The 19,397-nt window shown below is 34.5% G+C and overlaps 2 protein-coding genes across 2 annotated transcripts; one reads left to right on the top strand and one right to left on the bottom strand.

Moving 5' to 3' along the window:
* The first annotated feature begins 154 nt into the window (after positions 1-154).
* Positions 155-13,582, top strand: LOC110937640 (guanine nucleotide exchange factor subunit RIC1). The gene is made up of 22 exons (XM_022180092.2): positions 155-528; positions 2,466-2,573; positions 2,664-2,812; positions 4,847-4,928; positions 5,023-5,426; positions 6,129-6,561; positions 7,019-7,242; positions 8,279-8,474; positions 8,600-8,742; positions 8,823-8,994; positions 9,798-9,851; positions 9,940-10,119; positions 10,286-10,398; positions 10,605-10,760; positions 11,125-11,182; positions 11,305-11,406; positions 11,552-11,682; positions 11,774-11,909; positions 12,027-12,104; positions 12,467-12,583; positions 12,729-12,791; positions 13,128-13,582. The coding sequence occupies exons 1-22, from the start codon at positions 382-384 to the stop codon at positions 13,212-13,214; spliced, it is 3,333 nt and encodes a 1,110-aa protein (XP_022035784.1). The 5' UTR covers positions 155-381; the 3' UTR covers positions 13,215-13,582.
* Positions 13,583-15,352: 1,770 nt separating this feature from the next.
* Positions 15,353-18,782, bottom strand: LOC110937641 (ferric reduction oxidase 2). The gene is made up of 8 exons (XM_022180093.2): positions 18,576-18,782; positions 18,337-18,439; positions 18,047-18,244; positions 17,719-17,953; positions 17,130-17,457; positions 16,609-16,852; positions 15,827-16,533; positions 15,353-15,736 (listed from the first exon to the last, which is right to left on the bottom strand). Exons 1-8 carry the CDS (start codon positions 18,727-18,729, stop codon positions 15,597-15,599), a joined length of 2,109 nt encoding a protein of 702 aa, XP_022035785.1. The 5' UTR covers positions 18,730-18,782; the 3' UTR covers positions 15,353-15,596.
* Positions 18,783-19,397: the final 615 nt, after the last annotated feature.

Below are 19,397 nucleotides of genomic sequence, written 5' to 3'. Positions count from 1 at the left end.
ATGAAATTTTTATTGAGATTGTGTTATGAATAATATGTACAAGTATCCGAAAAACATACATACATGTTATCAAACTAATAAACATTCAACGCAGGCGGGCATAAAGCTAGTTGTAAATAAATATGGATATCTTTGAGATTATTAAATTAACCCTCTTAGTAACAAAACTTTCAATCCGGCCACAAAAGAGGTTCAAATTCGGTTTCATCCAGATTTTCTCTCTTTCAAAATCTCAGATCCGCACTCTATTTCTCCCGAATCATGCTCGTCGTCTCCCCCAATGATTCCTAATTCATTCGTAAAACCCTAGCATTTCATCTTCTCCATAGATCAACTCAATTTCTGATACTATCATACTTGCAATCACAACCACAATCGAAGATGTATATGGCGTACGGCTGGCCTCAGGTGATCCCTCTGGAATCAGGCCTGTGTCCTACTTCGCAGCAGATCATCTACCTCAAAGTTGTCGATCGATTATTGCTCGTTGTTTGTCCTTCTCATTTTGAGCTATGGAGCTCTTCTCAGGTCTATTTCGATTATTATTATGTGTATATATTGTTTGATGTTTGTTGAAATTACACACTAGTAGTCACTAATGTCTGTCACTTGTTTACAATTATTGATGTATATTATAGGAATTGATGATTATGAGTAATTAAGTTTAATTTTGTTGATGTTTGTGTGTGGAACTGTAGTTGAGTTACTTGTTTCAATCAGTATTACTAAAAACATCGATCTATATTAGGAACGATTGATGCATTTGTTTAACGAGCTGTTGTTTCAATCGGTATTACTAAAAAATCGTTGTATTTTAGGAACGATTGATGCGTTTGTTTAACGAATTGTAGTTAAGTTTCCGGTATAAGCTTTAGAAGATGCAATACTTCACATAGTTGTGAATGGCGAATAGCGATAAAAGTGTTCTAAGAGTCGCTAGGCGCTAGTCAGTCGGTGGGGTACCGACTAGCGATTAACCGGGATTAATCGGATCGGGATTTTTATATATATTTTTTAGTTATACACCACACACACATTTTTATATGTAAGTTTTTAAAGTAGAGATGTTTTAACCCCTCATTGACCCATTTTCTCAAGTAATTGACGGGAATTTATAAGGTTTGGTCGAAATTTGGCCATGATCTGGCCAAAATTTGGCCAGAATAGAACCGCCATTGACCGCCTAGTGATTAATCGGACATTAATCGGTGAACCTCCGATTAATGATTAATCGGCGACTAATCGGAGACTAGTAGGGATTTTTACAACCATGGCGATAAGGTTTTTATATGCCACATAGCGAATAGCGATAAATGGTGGGCGGCTATTTTATAAACAGTGATTCAATAGAAAAAAATTTAAAAAAAACTTTTATATGTATATTATATCAAAATACCCTGGTATATACGCTATTTTACATGTATATTTAACAAAAACCTAAAATCCAGCTATTTTATAGCTATATTTAATAGCTATTTATATTACGAAAACAAAAAAAATTAAAGGTCACTACCATCGCTATCTATCGCTACAGAGGCTATAGCGAGACTAGGTCTATACGCTACATTATTCGCTATAGCGAGCGTACTGATCGCTATTGACAACTATGATGCTTCATCAAGCCAGGTTTAAGTTGCTTTTTAGTTGGTCTTATTGAAAACTGCGATGCGTTTTAGGGAAGATTGATGCCTTTGATTCACATTATTGATGGTTATGCACATGAATTTTGTTGACAGGTGAGTGTGAAACTGTAGTTGAGTTTGTATTAGAAGCATTAGGAATGAGGTACTACAAACAACTAATAATGTATGCTTGGATAAAATTTATAAATTTTATTTGGTAAATTTTGAATGGAAGGAGTGTATAGCTAAAGATTTAGAAGATGCAACACATCATCAAACCAGATTTAAGTTGGTTTTCAATTGGCCTGAGTGCCTGACTGAAAACAGTGATGCGTTTTAGGGAAGACTGAGGCCTTTGATTCACATTATCGATGGGTATGCTTTATGCACAGGAATATTGTTGACAGTTGAGTGTTAAACTGTAGTTGATATTCTTTTAGAAGCATTAGGAATGAAGTACTACAAACAACTGAATAATGTATGCATAGATAAAAAATTTGTGCTTGTTATTTGATAGATTGTGAATGGAAGGAGTGTATAGCTGAAGGCATTTATTTTGTACTTCAACGTTAATTGCAGTAGGGTATTCACATGTATGTATAATCATGTGTGCATATGAATTATCAATTCATATTCTTAGACTGAAGCTGGTATTTGTTAATGAGTGTTACTGGATGAAATTTTAGTTCATGCCTGTGTTTGAGTTGGTTCAAGATAAATACAAGTGCATTTACTGTTTACTTGAGGCTGGTCAAGTGCATTATATGTTTGTGTAGGCCGTAGGGTTAAATTGAGATTTGTATTATCAAAGCTGACTTTTTTCGGTATAATGATTTGGTGCAGCATAGGGTAAGATTAGGGAAGTACAAGAGAGATCCGGATTCAATAGCAAGAGAGGGAGAGAACTTGCAGGCTATCTGGAGCCCTGATACTAAATTAATCGCTGTTATGGTAAGTATGAAATTGGCAAACCTCTGCATTGTTTGATTTTGATTCAAGTGAGGAGTAATGTAAGTTCTATACGTTTGCCTTTGCTTGCAGACATCTTCATTCTTTCTTCACATTTTTAAAGTCCAATTTTCTGAGAAAAAATTACACATAGGAGGCAAGCAACCGTCCAATCTGTCTCTTGCTACTATTTCTCTACTTATGAGCGAGGAGGTCCCTTTTTCAGGCAAGGATTTAGCGTTGTAAGTACCATCTTTAACTTCTTAAAGGTTTTGATTATGTTTTTAGTTCTCATGTTATATTTGAGTACCTTGCACAAACTGGTAGTAGGGTTGCCTCTGTACAAGTTTTATATTAGAATTATAAGGGAAAATGTTACGTGATAATGTGATGGCCACCCAAGCATGTGTCTTTTGTCACTTATGTCAATTTTGACCATAAACAAGTTAAATGATGAAAATGCTGGTTAGTTTTAGAAAAGACAACAATTTAACATAAAATACGTTAAACAACTTATCAAATATAGTAATGCATCAAAAACAACGTATGGTCGTACTTGTCATTCATGCATGTCTGTGGTTGAAATTGGTATGCGACTCAGATACATGCTTGGGTGGCTTGTATGATAGTTCTAATAGATGGATGAGCATCATCATCATCATCATCATCATACTCAGTAAATCCCACCAATAGCAAAGCTAAGGTAGGGTAAGATGTAGACAATCTTACCTCTACCCGTTAGGAATAGAGAGGCTGCTTCCAGTGAGACCCCCAGCTCGATAGTAGTTTTGCATCAAGCCTTGGACATAAGGCACATAACACTCAGCAATTAAGACAAAGACCGATTAGTGCATGTAGTCCCTTGTCTTTCGGCTATCAACGCCACCACATGATGCATGATTAACCATCCCCCTCTTTTAACGTTATTTTCACGAAATTAGTAAAATAACGTTAAAATTAGTGCACTTTCACTTTTGCCCCCCCCGAGCGCCCACACATATATACATTATATGTGAATACCGCCAGCGGGGCGTAATAAAAAGTACATATATTGTGTAATTTTACATATATTTTTTTTTATCATTTCTCCTTCTTGGTACATAAAACATACAACTGTGTTATAAACATATAAAGTAGTTAAACAAGCCATAATCATGTTTAATATTTGTGTTAATCGCGTTGTCTCTAACCTGTTAAACACGATGACTGCTATTCCAACAATATCAAACTAGAATCTAAAAAAACATTGAAAACAAAGATATCATAAATTCATAATTATTATTAATCAGGAAAGAGAATTCGTATACCTGATGCATCCTCCACCGTCATCTGAAGCAATCAAAATTGGCGAAAACGGATGCAACAAGACCGTTTCAGCACCAGTCTGACACTGTGTATCCCACCGAGCTATCGCATTATGAAGATTGCAACCAGATGGATGAACCTAATAAACAAATCTGAATACTTGGGTGGCCTCCACATCCATTATCCGCATAATTACTGAATATAATATAATCTGACTGTAATAACTGTCAGTATAATTTGATTACCACAAAAAGATCACATCAGTACTCTTTGAGTTAAGGCCTGTAACGAGGGTGCCCCGTCTTTTAGTTGTCATCATGTTTTCCAGTTTTGCTTCAGCTCCACAACTTTATGATCCTTTTAAATTTTCAAATATTCACTATTGAATGTGCTCTGTTTTGTTAATCTTTTCTGGTGGACCCACATGCCCTAAAACATAGTTGTCATTAGCGTCTATAGCGATCGCTATAGCGCGCTATGTAGCGAATCGATGAAGTGTCGCTATATGGGTTATAGCGACCAATAGCGACAGTTGACTTTTTTTTTATGTAAATAGCAATTAGATATAGCTATAAAATAGCTGGATTTATAGGTTTTTGTTAAATATACGTGTAAAATAGCATATATACCAGGGTATTTTGATATAATATACATATAAAAATTTTCAAAATTCTTTTTCTAGCGGTTGCTATTCGCTATGTAGCATATAGGTCCCTTGTCGCTATTCGCTATTAACAACTATGCCCTAAAATTTGAAGTAGGACATTGTTGCTAATAATGTTATTATCCTATATCAACCTTATATTATCATCTTTGTGGTCACTAATGATTTTTAAAGTAAATTTTTTCTTAACTCTATTTAGAAGTGTTAGATCGACTTTGTCAAGGAAAAATAATCTATATAATGTTCTCCACTTACTCATATTCATTCGTCATAGTATAATCTAACTCTTCTTTTACCTTTATGACAGGAGCAATATCATTTGCGACAACAAAAACTTGCTGGTTGGACTCTCTAACGGAACTTTGTATAATATGTCTTGGAAGGGTGAGGTAATGCAAGCCAAATATACAGTGTTGCTGAGTAAAATAGATTATAAATGTTCTAGTTAGTTATAACTTCTATTTTTGATTTACTGTTGCACAGTTTAATGGATCCTTGGATCTGGACTTCAATTCATATAATGAAAATGGCCATACAAAATTGTCCAATGGTGTAGCTTCTGGAGGGACTCAAGGTGTTATATCATCTAGTCATTCTTCGTATAAAAAGCCAGCAATCACTTATTTGTACTTTAGCTTTCCGTTGAGGCTGTTATTTGTTCTATTCTCTGATGGACAGTTGGTGTTATGTTCTGTTAGTAAAAGAGGTTTAAAGCAACCAGATTCTGTTAAACCTGAATATCGGTTAGGATCTGATGATGCAGTATGTGCTTCAGTTTCACCAGACCAACAAATCCTTGCCGTTGGCACCAGAAGAGGTGTCGTAGAGTTGTATGAAATTAGTGAACCTGTAGCACTTATTCGGTCCGTATCATTACATGACTGGGGGTAAGCTTTGCTTTTTCTTATGACACTTCCAGAAAATCAGTCATGCTTGGTAGATAGGGCTGCAAATGAACTGAACGAACACGAAGAAGGCCTTGTTCGTGCTCGTTTGTTAGGAAATATATTTGTTCATGAACTGTTCATGAACACTTACCAAACGAGATTTTATGTTCCTGTTCGTTTGTTAAGGAAATGAACGTGTCGTGTTCGTTTGTTAAATTTAGGTAACGAACGAAAACGAGCGTTGATGAACACAAACTAATGTTCATGAACACAAACGGAAACAAACGAACACAAACAAGCGTTCATGAACAAAATGTATAATACACTGACACTTACTAAATATTTTATTTGTCAGAATTTAGAAGTATTTATTTAAATAAATATAAAACTTAAAATCACTAATGAACTATCGAACATAAACGAACACGTTACCGAACATAAATGAACGAACGCGGCCTCTGTTCATGTTTGTTAATTTAACTAAAAGAACAAAATTTCTTGTTCGTGTTCGTTTGTTTAATAAACGAAAGAACACAAACGAACTTCCCGCCAAACGGTTCACGAACTGTTCGCTGAACGTTTGGTTCGTTTGACGCCCTATTGGTAGAAGTGGCAATTTTGACCCTTTACTTGTGAATGGGTCAATTTGGGTTATATCTTTTAATCTTAAATGGGTCAAATAACTCATAGTATATACTGTAGATATTCAATGGATGACACTGGTGCGGTTAGTTCTATTGCATGGACCCCCGATAGCTCTGCTTTTGCAGTTGGGTGGAAGTTAAGAGGACTTACGGTGTGGTCTATATCCGGTTGTCGATTAATGTCTACAATACGTCAGATTGGTATAAATTCTGCATCTGCTCCAGTGGTTAAGCAAAACCAAGATGGCAATTATGAACCGTTGATGAGTGGCACTTCATTTATGCAGTGGGATGAATATGGTTATAGACTTTATGCAATTGAAGCAGGTTCTTCAGAAAGAATACTTGCATTCTCTTTCGGAAAATGTTGTCTAAACAGAGGGGTTTCTGGCAAAACTCATGTCCGTCAAGTTATATATGGTGAAGATCGGTTACTTGTTGTGCAGTCTGAGGATACAGATGAACTGAAATTAACACATCTTAACCTTCCAGTTAAGTGTAATATCAATCATAGGTAGCAACATCGGCGGGTAACGGGTTAAAACTGGTTCCGGTCACAACATGTAATCTTTTGTATGTGTCAAAACAGTTTAGGTCGGGTTGGATTGCCCTGAAACACTTTATTGTCATTTAATTTTTTGTTTTTTTTTTTTATAAATAGTTGCCTAGTTGGTGTGTCAACTAATATTACAAGAATTTAATTTCATTGTAGTTTATTTTCTTGAATAGAATGATATTTAAGGAGGTTTCACGAATGTAAAATAAATAAAAACTGGGTGACTTTAGATTCGACCCATTTGACTCGTTTCCTTATTAGATTACCATTTTTATTTTACCAGTTGGAAATTGAATTTTAACATGAGTTGACCTGTCCATAAGTAAATGGGTCGAAATCACCAATTAGATATGTAATGATATTCTTTTTACAACTGTCCTTGTCTTATGCAGGTTTCCTATATCTCCCAAAATTGGCCTGTTCTTCATGTGGCAGCTAGTGAGGATGGAATGTATTTAGCCGTTGCTGGTCTTCATGGGTTGATTTTATATGACATTCGATTAAGTAGATGGAGGTTTTTTGGTGATGTTACTCAGGAACAAAAGATTCAATGCACAGGATTATTATGGATGGGGAAAATCGTTGTTGTTTGCAACTACATCGAGTCATCCAACACGTGAGTTATTCATACGCATTTAGACTTTTTTCGTGGTTCATGTCTAATTGATAAATGATAATTGTTTTACATATACGGCTATATCCTTTCATGTAGACCTGTAAAGAATCCAACGAACACGAACATAGGCATGTTGGTGCTTGTTCGTTTAACTTTAACCGAACACGAACATACAAACGAACACATTTTTTTTGTTCATGTTCGTTTATTAAGAAAATGGTCATGTTCGTGTTCGTTTTTGTTCGTTCATTTAAAACCTAAATGGACAGTTGACGAACGTAAACGAACATAAACAAAAAACTTAAACGAACATAATTTCATCATCATCATTATACTCAGTAAATCCCACCAATAGCAAGGCTAAGGTAGGGTCTGAGGAGGGTAAGTTGTAGACAAAAGAAATTTAACAAACAATAAACAACACAAATGAACATAATTAAACAAACATAAATGAACACAAATGAACATAATTGACTATACATAAACGAACATAAAGTAAATTTTTATACAAATTAGTGATTAATTACGATAAATTCCATTGGAAAACCCGTTGTTATTACTAAAAAGCTCAATTATCAATTATTTATACTTATATAAGTAGTAGAAACTTCCTTTTATGTTTACTATTTATATAAATATAACTACTTGTGTATTTAAATTGAAGCGAACATAAACAAGCGGACATAAACAAATGTAAACAAGCGGACATAAACAAATGTAAATAAACGAACATAAACGGACGTTCACGAACATAAATGAACGAACAAACGTGTGTTCATGTTCGTTCGTTTAGTTAAATGAACAAAAAATTGTGTCCATATTCATACATTTATTAAATAAACGAACTTCCTGCCGAACATGTTCACGAACAGTTCGTGAAAGGTTGGTTCGTTTACAGGCCTACCTTCATGTGAACAAATGATTTCCTGTCACAACTTTTAAACTGTTGAGTTGTGGAGTCTGATTGTTTTCGTAACATTGTCAGTTATAGAACATTTTTAAGTCGATATATTAAAATCATATCTACCTTTTGCAGGTATGAGTTGCTGTTCTACCCAAGATATCATCTTGATCAGAGCTCACTTCTTTATCAGAAACCGTTGCTTGCAAAACCCATGGTGATGGATGTCTATAACGACTATTTACTTGTCACTTACCACCCATTTGATGTGCATATATATCATGTAAAAGTATCTGGTGACTTGACTCCTTCCAGTAATCCGGATATACAGGTAAATAAATCGTTAGATTAGATTGTTTCTGATCATTCGTTTTTACCGGCACACCGTATGGTGAGCGAGGATTACTGTAGGTTAAAGTTTCGTCCTGCATTTTTAAGTAATAAAATGACAAACAGCTTTCTACAGTACGAGAGCTATCCATCATGACTGCAAAATGCCATCCTGCTGCAATGCATTTTATACCAGATCAACATGAAAGTGATGCTTCCATTAAAGATGCTTCATCATCTCCAAATTCATTAGAAAAAGAGCCCATTAGGTTTGTGTTTCCTTTTTCGAACATGTAAATGATAATTTTTGCCTACTTTGAATCGTTATTTATAGCCTTTCCCATTTCAGATGTTTAATACTAAGAGCAAATGGGGAACTATCATTACTTGATTTAATTGATGGTCGAGAAAGGGAGCTTACAGATTCTATAGAGTTGTTTTGGGTTACCTGTGGGCGGTCAGTGACGACAAATTTGATTGAGGAAGTATCATGGTTAGACTACGGTCATCGGGGAATGCAGGTGACTGTTTCTTTAGCTAACGAAATTCTAAGGCTTTAGTTAAAGGTGGCAAGGTTGGCCGAACGGGTCAGTTTTAGTATTGGTCGGGTTAACCCACAACCATAAGTTGTCTGTTTTCTATAAATATATAATGCGTTTTATGATTACAAAAAAAATATTATGGAAAAAGTAATCCAAATCTAAATCCTTGAATTAAACAATTGAGGAGGTTGTAAGAATAGAAAGACTTTAAAAGGGCAACTTAAAGATGTTTGATTTGACCTATGTAGTTAATATCGCGATATATCACCGATGATATATCGGTTATCGGTCCCCTGGTGAGATATTGGTCAGAATATTGGTACCGATATTATCGGCGATATTGACCGATATATCACCGATTTTCCCAATATCAGGATCTTTCTTCTTAGTTCTAGCATTCGTCTTTCTTCTTGTTGTTGCTTAATCAGTTCCTACTTTGTTAGCGTTTTGCAAGTTGCAAAAGGTTTTGTTAATGATAGGAGAGTATACTGAATTGTTAGTGTTAAATTGCTATATATATATAAATTCAGCATGATATTAATATTACCGATATCCCACCACGATTACTGATATCTCAAATATCGGTCCTTGACCAATATCCAATTTTTTACCACATTAACTACTTAGGATTTGACCCATTCTAATATTAGATAAGTTTTTGATGACTCATTTTAGATAAAAACACAGCCCAAATCGACCCATTTATAAGTAAATGGTTCAAAAGCGGCACCTCCTACTTTTAGTATTTTATCCTTAACGTATATATGAGCTGTTGGTTACAGGTTTGGTATCCATCTTCAGGTGTGGACCCCTATAAGCAGGAAGAATTCTTGCAGGTAAGCAGATTAAATGCATATTTCATCAACGCATTTGATGACTTTACAAAAGATTAAGTGAATAAGTAAACCTGATCTATACTTGTAGTTGGACCCTGAGCTTGAATTTGATCGTGAGGTGTATCCACTTGGTCTGCTTCCAAATGCTGGAATTGTAGTTGGCATTACCCAAAGACTATCGTTTTCTGCATGCACAGAGTTTCCATGTTTCGAGCCATCTCCTCAAGCTCAAACAATACTACATTGTCTACTTCGCCATCTTCTTCAGGTAGATTTCAATGCACCACTTTCAAATTTCCCTTCATTGTAAATCAAATTTATACTATACTAAAATGGATGCTGCAACAAGCCAACAATTGCTGGTACTTTTAAAACTAGCCTACAATTACTTGAAATGAAATCTACTTATTTTATGTTTTTTATACTGAATATAGAGAGATAAGAGTGAAGAGGCTTTACAACTGGCTCGATTGTCTGAGGAGAAGCCTCATTTTTCCCATTGCTTAGAGTGGCTTCTTTTTACCGTCTTTGAAACCGAAATTTCCAGGTAAATTTTACATAAAAATTGACATGCTTCCAGTTTCAGTATGTGCTTATTTGGATGTTTGAGTTCCCATGTTCATTTATGAGAAATCATATATTACACTACTCATGTACTCCCATATATTTGTACAAATGTTTAGCATCTTACCCTTATTTCCATGTTAGAATATCTCCTATGATAGTTTCTTTTAATGAAACTTGTTTTGACAGGCAAAATGTGAACAAAGACAACCCTTCTCTTTTGGAGAAAACTTGTGATTTGATAAAGCACTTTTCAGAGTATTTTGATGTTGTGGTTAGTGTGGCAAGAAAGACAGATGGCCGTCACTGGGCAGATTTGTTTTCTGCTGCTGGAAGATCAACAGAGTAAGTTTTACTTCTTTCAAAGACGACTTATGTTTCAGTTTCACTTCTGGAGCTAACTTTAGTTGATGTACTATACGTAGCATACTTGAGAAACTGAACATAAAGTGTAGCTCTATTTTGTTGACTGATGAATTGCCAGTTTAAGTTTAATGTATATTATGTATTTTTGTTTTTGGTTTAAAATGACAGCAAAAAAGATATACATTTATTCCCGTGTTAGTTTTCAGAATATATAGTAACTGGATTCTGTCTATATCGTATGGTGTGCCAACTATGTTAGTTATAAATTTGTCAGTTCATGACTTACATGTTTTCTAATGTGTCATGATATTGAACCTGTAACGTGAACTGGCCTATCATTCAGGTTGTTTGAAGAATGCTTCCAGAGGAGATGGTATCAAACCGCTGCTTGTTATATACTTGTAAGTGTCGAGTTCAACACTTTTGTTTTGTAACTCTTGAGTTCTATTTATTTACTTAATATGTTTTTGTTCATAGGAGTTTGAGAAAATGTCTTAACTTGTTCTACCTTCCAATATTTTAGGTTATAGCAAAACTGGAAGGAGCACCTGTCAGTCAGTACTGCGCTCTACGCTTATTACAGGCAACACTGGATGAATCTTTATACGAACTTGCTGGGGAGCTGGTACGTATATGAACTTCCCGTGATCTAACCCAGACCTCACTTTTGACCCTATATCATACCTGCCCGACCCACCTGTTTTTATCACTTCTATTCAATATACCTTAATGTTGCACGGATTAATAGAGATATTATGTTTGTTATCCAGGTGAGATTTTTGTTGAGATCAGGAAGGGAATATGAACCCGCAACTACAGATTCAGATAAACTATCTCCCAGATTTCTAGGATATTTCCTTTTTCCTACTAGTTATAGGAGACAGTCTTCAGAGCCAAAAAGGTAACCGATTAATCATTTGTTTGCATGTGATGGATTCCCGTGTACTATTGAGTAATTTTCTTTTCTGTTTTTTCATTTATTGACAAAGCAGCCCTTCATTCAAAGAGCAGAATGCACATGTTGCTTCTGTAAAGAATATTCTAGAAAGTCATGCTAGCTACTTGATGTCTGGGAAAGAACTTTCCAAGCTTGTTGCATTTGTTAAAGGCACACAGTTTGATCTAGTGGTACGATTTTTATTTTATTTTTATTTAATTTTTTTTTTAGAAAAAAGGCATCATTAAATAGATTGATAAAAAAATGTGTATCTTATTTTGTTATTCATTTATAAATTATATTGGCAGGAATATCTTCAACGCGAAAAATTTGGAAGCGCTCGTTTGGAGAATTTTGCTTCTGGGCTCCAGTTAATAAGTCAGAAGGTACTCCTTCACATTATCATGTTGTATGCATTAAAAGTTTATAAGTCGGAAGTTACCATTTTGTGAACTTCTGTATATATTATTTTTGAATCAGGTTGATGACGTCTGATTTATTATTATTATTATTATTATTATCATTATTATTATTATTATTAATTATTTATTTATTTATTTATTTATTTATTATTATTATTTTTTTTGTAAAGTGTACTCTAAAGCTTAAAATTTGGAAAATCCTTTGCGTTAGCCTTTCATTTTGCGAAAGTATACATTTTATAACATTTCTTGGATTGTTATATCTGTTCCAACATGATAGTTCTTCTCTAATCATATTAAGAAATTTACCTTTTATATCATTTCAGCTTCAAATGGGAACTTTGCAAAGCCGATTGGATGCAGAATTCCTCTTGTCCCACATGTGCTCAGTCAAGTTTAAAGAGTGGATTGTAGTTTTGGCAACCCTTTTAAGGCGATCAGAGGTACATACAACTTGTAATGTTCAAATATATAGAATAGAAACTTGTAATTTGTAATCCATTTGTTATAGTAGTAGTATCGCACTTTTCTATAAATTAATAATGTACATAGGAAATATCTATTTTACTTTACGTGATCTTGGTACAGGTTCTCATTGATTTATTTCGCCATGATATGCGGCTCTGGCAAGCATACAGCGCAACATTGCAGGTATGTATCTTTAAATTACCATTCAGTTATCTTTAATTAGAGGTGGCAGTATTAGCCTAATTACTTACAAATGGGTTGGTTAGGGTTATTTAATCCTCTTAACGGGTCATATGGGTTCAGCTCAAGGATTTAACTAAATGGGTTGAACGTCGCTTGAAGTTTTTCAATGAATAATGTTACTTTCATTTTTGTACAAATATATATTTTCTAATCACATCTAGCACATTATTTATATGTGTTTATGAGTCATCAGCCCAATCCGTCCGTTTTGCACCTGTATTTTTATTTCTTTAATCATTTAATTGAACACTTACTAATTTGAATTACATGGGCCAGTCACATCCATCATTTTCTGAATACCATGATTTACTCGGAGACTTGGGAGAGAAACTTTCATCCAATGAAATAACAGAAGAGACCTGACGGGAACACATACTGCACCATAAATCTTCAAAAAAGCTAAGCGAGATCTTCAGTCCAAAAGGAGATTTTACCACCCGAAGAAAAGGATGAATCGTTCGTCCATGAGGTAAACAAGTAATTTATATGGCCGTACGTTAGCGAGTCGAAACGTCTCTTTTCTACCTCCAAGCTTGTTGTTCCATGTTTTTTTTTTTTTTTTTGCATAAGTAGTATCATTTTGTATTTCTTTTTCTTTTCTTGGTTTTCTGACTATGAGAAGAACATCAGGGGGTGGGTGGGTTGTAAACCAGAAGTTGAACAAATAAAATACTCTTATGTAGTTTTTTTAAATGATAATATAATAATGTATATAAGACTTTTTCTTCAAACTATGAAATTCAATAACCAGAAGGAAAACAAATGTGAAAGTTTATATTTCATGGACTTGTTTAATGTATTGTAAGTTTGTGATTCTTTTGATTGTTGTATATGCAATTTGATCTAGGATAAAAGATGATAGGAAAAAAGGTGTTTGGACATAATTGGTTTGTCTATGCACTTTAGTGGCACTAAAAGATACCCAATAACAATAATTGTGTGGTCACTCCGGATTCCTCTCATGCCAAATGAGACACACATAGTGCTGCTTAAAACTTACCAAATTCTGGATGAATGGCTATGATTAGCTAGTCAAAGACGCAAGGCACAGGTAGGAAGCGTAAGAAGGAAACGCACGTTTGATGGTTCGAGACAAGAAGTTTGAGACAAGAAAAGCGTGCTAACAGGATACATAAGCATATAAATTTTTAAAACTTAATTAATTAAATAGACAAGCAAATGTGTTAAAGAACTAAAGATACCAATAAAAGAAAAGAAAAATCAAAAGATAACCTTAAAGTAAATTAGATAATTTAATAAAAAAAAGTTCCAAGAATTTGATAAATAAAAAGACATCCAGTGTAACCTAAAAAAGGTTTTATGAACCTACTGACATGGAGGCTATTACTGTTAATAAAAAAATAATTTTTAACAAGGTTCATAAGGTGGATCAACTCGCTTTAGTTCCATGCGGGTTTTGGTACATTACTAGACCAAGTTTGCTTGCCACCAGTTGACTCACGTTGGTGCACTAGGCGATCGCCTTTGACCACATAGATAAAAGATTTATGTTTAACTTAATTAAATCAGTTTATATTTATTCCTCTTATCGCAAATGAGATACTCCTTAGTTTGACCTCGTCTTGTTCAAAAGCGGAATAACTTGGGTGTGCTTAGTTTGTAGTCTGCTTTTGAGTTTATAAAAATTAAAATCGAAAGCAACTATATTGAAATATTGGATAGAAATTAGCACATGTAATGTATTTAGTTGATAAAATGATATGTTTAATCTTTAACTTATTAAAATAATTTGAATGTTGTTGTGGGGGTGGGAATGGTGATGTTGACAACAGTGGTGTTAAGGGAGGGGTGTATGTGTAACTAATTCTTTGATTGAACTCATGAAGTAGATCTTAAAAATTTTCAAAGAGATTTATTGTAAAACATAAATTTCAATTTGATTTAATTTCGTAAAGGGTCTAATTTAGACCAAAGTATTCTAAACTGAAACGAAACATGAAGCCGTGACAAGTTGTTTAAACTGGTTTAGTGGTTTGGTTTGAGTGATCATTTTGTTTTTCTTTTTCTTTTTTGTTTTTTTTCTTTTCACTTTCGGTTCTGTCAAGTATGGTCCTGTACCAACACTACTATGAATGGAGATGTCTTTTTCTATAAAAATAATAGAGCTGACTTTTCCACCAAGGAATATCTCTTTTTCCCATCTTCTTGGTTTCACATTTCAAAGTATATACACATTTTTTTATTACCATTTTATCCTGTTAGAAGTTGAATAAGGACAGAATGGATTACTTCAACTCACAATAACAATAATAATAAACTAGTAATGTTAGTATTAGTACTATGTAAGAATTTCATCATCATTTGTAAAAATTAATTAGTTCATCCTTCATTATTCGTATTGTACTCAAAAAATTAAAATACAAAGCAAATATAATTCAAATTTGTGATTTCCGTACCAATCCAACCGGAGTATCTGAATTCGAGTTATATAATTTTATTTTTATCAATGGATACACTTAAGGCCCCACATATAATGTAAATAATTTAAATACAAAAAGTTTGATATATAAACAGTTTATTTATGCATTACAAGTTTACAAGCAAAAGGAAAGATAAGGCACCCTTGTATCCGATTTACACACATTTCTATATTTTGGACGCTCTATCGGAACAAAACTGAAACCTTGAACTTTGAATCATCAAAACTTGTAAGTGACGAATATGAAAAGAAAAACCAACTCGTCGCACACCATGTTTTGCAATTTGCAAAAGCCGACCAGTCGATCACCAGCTAAAGCTTATGGACTCAAAATGCAAGTTTGAAGCCAATCCAGATGAACATATGTTTGCAACCTCATGCCTCATTTTCTTTGGCCCACAAACTAGAACTCCAACACTTGATTCTTTTTGCTCAAACATAATTCCTAACAAAAACAGAAAAAAAATAAAATAAGATCAAAACTAAGAATAAAAATGTATAACTTTTGATGCATAAGGATAAGTTTTGGTCTTACTCTTAAGATCCGGCCTTTTGCCAAAATGCACATTTGTAGACTGATAAAGTGATTGTTGAGGCATGCTTTCAAGCTCTCTATCCGCGTTATAAAACCATGAGTTGGGTGAGTTAACGGGTGTCGCCCCCTCCATGTTTTGAATTTGCTTTGAATCCATAGCATTTCTCTTCTTATTCCACCAAAAACCCATATAACATGTTACCATAATCGACACACAAATGAGCAACATATTTAACGCGGCCCTCGATCCTAGTGAGTACACTTTGTTTGTGTTCTTATCAATAGGATAGATGTAAAAGCGCGTTACAAGTCCCATAGACACAAGGAAAACCACAAAAGAAGATACAATAATTGCGCCAAGCCATAACCAACCATTTTGTCCTAAAACAGGAGTTATGTGCGCATCGGAGGGGTTTGGTTTAAGCCAAAGGGTATTCACTAGTTTCTTATCATCGGTCACGGGTTGTTTCTCTCTTGTTACATAGGCCTCGATTTGTAACTCTAGTTTTGAAAACTCTATAGGTGAACCGGATGATGGTAATAACAATTCTAGCATGGTAAGATCAGATGAGTTTTTAAACGCACTTATCAAGAGAATTTTTGGAGCTTTACATTTTAGGGTTTCGGTTGTGTAAACAAGCTCCCTAAATATCGAGATAAACGGTGTTATCCCACTTCCTCCGCTCACCATCACTAGCATATCGTGCCTGAAACCATAACTTGATTTAAGTATATTCAAATTGAACTTAACCTAACACAAAACATTCTCAAAAACATTTTACCTTAGAAAATTGGTTGCAACGGGTCCATAAGGTCCTTCAACGCACACATCAAGCCGATCTATAGAATTCGGGGATGATAACATTTGGTAGAGTTTCCTAGACCAACTCCCTTCACTTTTGATCATAACACTTAGCTTTTCAGGCTCCAAATTGCTACTTGAAGTAATGGTGAATGGATGCCATTGAGCCTTTGAAATGCTTGGGATATTGATGAATATGATGCTTGTTGGTGTATAATTCAAACCTGTTTGAAAAAAAAAATCATGAATGTGACATATCAAGCGGACAATATTTGTTGGTATGAGATGTTGAATATTATCATTTAATTAGAACGTTTATGTTTTCGGTTTTCCATAAATATTTGTTGGTATGAGATGTTGAATATTATCATTTAATTAGAACGTTTATGTTTTCGGTTTTCCATAAATATTTGTTGGTATGAGGTGTCAAGATGTTACAATGACAACAATAATTACTTAATCAGAACGTTAGGTTATTTAAACTTTGGTGCTCAATATTACCTCGGCTCTTGGAGAAGTTGAGCTCGAGAGTTTCACATGGAAGAACACGCGAAGAAACCAAACGAACCTTCCCTTTTGATTGTAAAAATCTCAAGTACCGATCAATCATGAAAAGGTAGAATCCAGGAAGCATCATGGAGGCATATGCTATGCCAACATGGAACACGAAGAACACGACAAATAGGATGTACAAGTGATGCGTGTAGAAGAAAACCTCAAACATCTTTCGTCTAATCCTAGGAAACGTCGTTGCCCACATAATCAATCCTGCTACCAAAGCCAACTCTCCGGCTACATTTGATATGTCGGTTTTTGCCCATTTCACCATCTAAGTTAAACATCATATAACACTATTCAATTACATAATGAATATAATCATATGATAATAGTAAATTAACATAACTTTGTGCTGGTCAATTATTTTGGACCATCACAGAAGTTGACTTTTGAAGTGGAAAATATTCTAACAATTATGAGCTTTATCTTCATTTTCTGAATTCACTGTTGGAATATTTTCAAGCCTTCTGAGCCATAAAGTTTGTAAGCAATATATATAAATTAATATTAATAATGTAACAATATATGGTACCTCTGATGTCTGCTTGGTTACTATCCAATAAATAATGTAACAAACACCATGAGAAGTGAAGAGGGTCATAACAATATGGCCCAGCCATATGTGATACTTGATGCTGGCCTCAGAAGTTAGCCCGAACAGCGACAATATAGACGATCCTCGAGTCACTGGGAAGAACAAAAATACTAGACACAAGTTACCAATTAACCCGAACCGTAGAGCCACTGAACTCAACTTTGATTGCCAACTGTCAACCAAAACAATCTATGGTTAACAACTTAACTATACCATGTCGAACAAAAATACGATGATCATGTCAAGATATTGATTGATCACTTACACTTCTTCTCCATTTTTTGCTGCTGTTTTATGGTTAATACCGGCAAAACTGACATGTAAGTATGTTGTGAAAGACCAGACAATGAGAGCGATAAACATAACGAAGAAAGCGAGCTCGATTATCGAGACGATTCCGAGACCTTTGATGATCATTGGCCTTTTCCATATACTCAAGTTATCGGAAGTAGCTTCTTTATCTCTAAAGTTTAAGAAGATAACATATATTAGTTATATATCATGCAATAATAAAAACAAACGAATATAAATATTTAACTGAAATGATTATTATACCCTTCGTCGCGGTTTTGGTTCGCCTTTTTTCTTAAATGGAGATACACACTTCCCAAGACGGCCATGATCAAAACGGGCAATGTGTAGAGCAACATCGTTGGACCTATAATAAAAACAAACAAAATGGTCTAGTTAACATATGATAAATGGCATTGTTTTTTATATTATAGCGTAATTAGACTAAGTTAAATTAATCGGAGTCGGTTCAGATAATGGTGGTTGGCGAGGTGGAACCAAACCTTGAGTTCCAAAGTAAGTAGAAGTGGTGTGGGCTCGAACCCTAAGGATCCACTTTTTCTTAAAAACATAGGTTGGTGTGATCACCCATAGGAAAAGATAGCCTATGAAGACCATCATTGCAAGCCCTTTGATCATCTTCATAAGCATCATCATCTTCTTCTTACTATATATCTTTGATATTTCTCTCTCTAGTTGGTTTGTAAAAGGAATAAAGGGAGATTGCTATTTATAGAAGTGAGATTTAGTTAGAGACTAGTGTTGAGCGTGACAAAAGGGCAATTTCGGAAAACAACCATTTTTTAATGTTTGACATATGCGTTTGAATAAAGAATATATAGCATGTGCTATGTGCTACTATTAGTCATAAAATAGTTTATTTAGGCTTTTGTTGTTGGAAATTTGTGGAAATAGCAATTTTTATAAATATAGAAATGCATTTTTTCTATTTTTGGACTAGAAGAAAATAAGAAATTGAGGGTTTTTTATATATTTTAATATTTATTTGTGGGTTTGTGTTCTATGTTGGAAGAACTTCGCAACGAACTAAACCACGTCCAAAACGGAGCTAAGATGAATGAGATATCAATGCTCAAAGTTTGGTGTTTCAAACATTGAATGCTAAAAATTGGGAAAGTGGCACCTTGTCCCACATAGGAGGATAGATAAACCTAAAGGGGTATTTAGGTGGGAACTCTCCATCCTTATTGTTTCATGGAAGCAGACACTAAGTGTACTTTGTGTTTTTGACCGCTTGCGCGTGGTGAAGCACATGGGCTGCAAAAACCAGGTGGTAGGTTAACCTTGGATGGTGACGTGGCAGG

This window comes from Helianthus annuus, chromosome 4, assembly GCF_002127325.2.
Source record: "Helianthus annuus cultivar XRQ/B chromosome 4, HanXRQr2.0-SUNRISE, whole genome shotgun sequence".
Taxonomy (NCBI): domain Eukaryota; kingdom Viridiplantae; phylum Streptophyta; class Magnoliopsida; order Asterales; family Asteraceae; genus Helianthus; species Helianthus annuus.
Note: the sequence above shows the minus strand (reverse complement) of the source record. Positions and strands in the feature narration are given on the sequence as shown.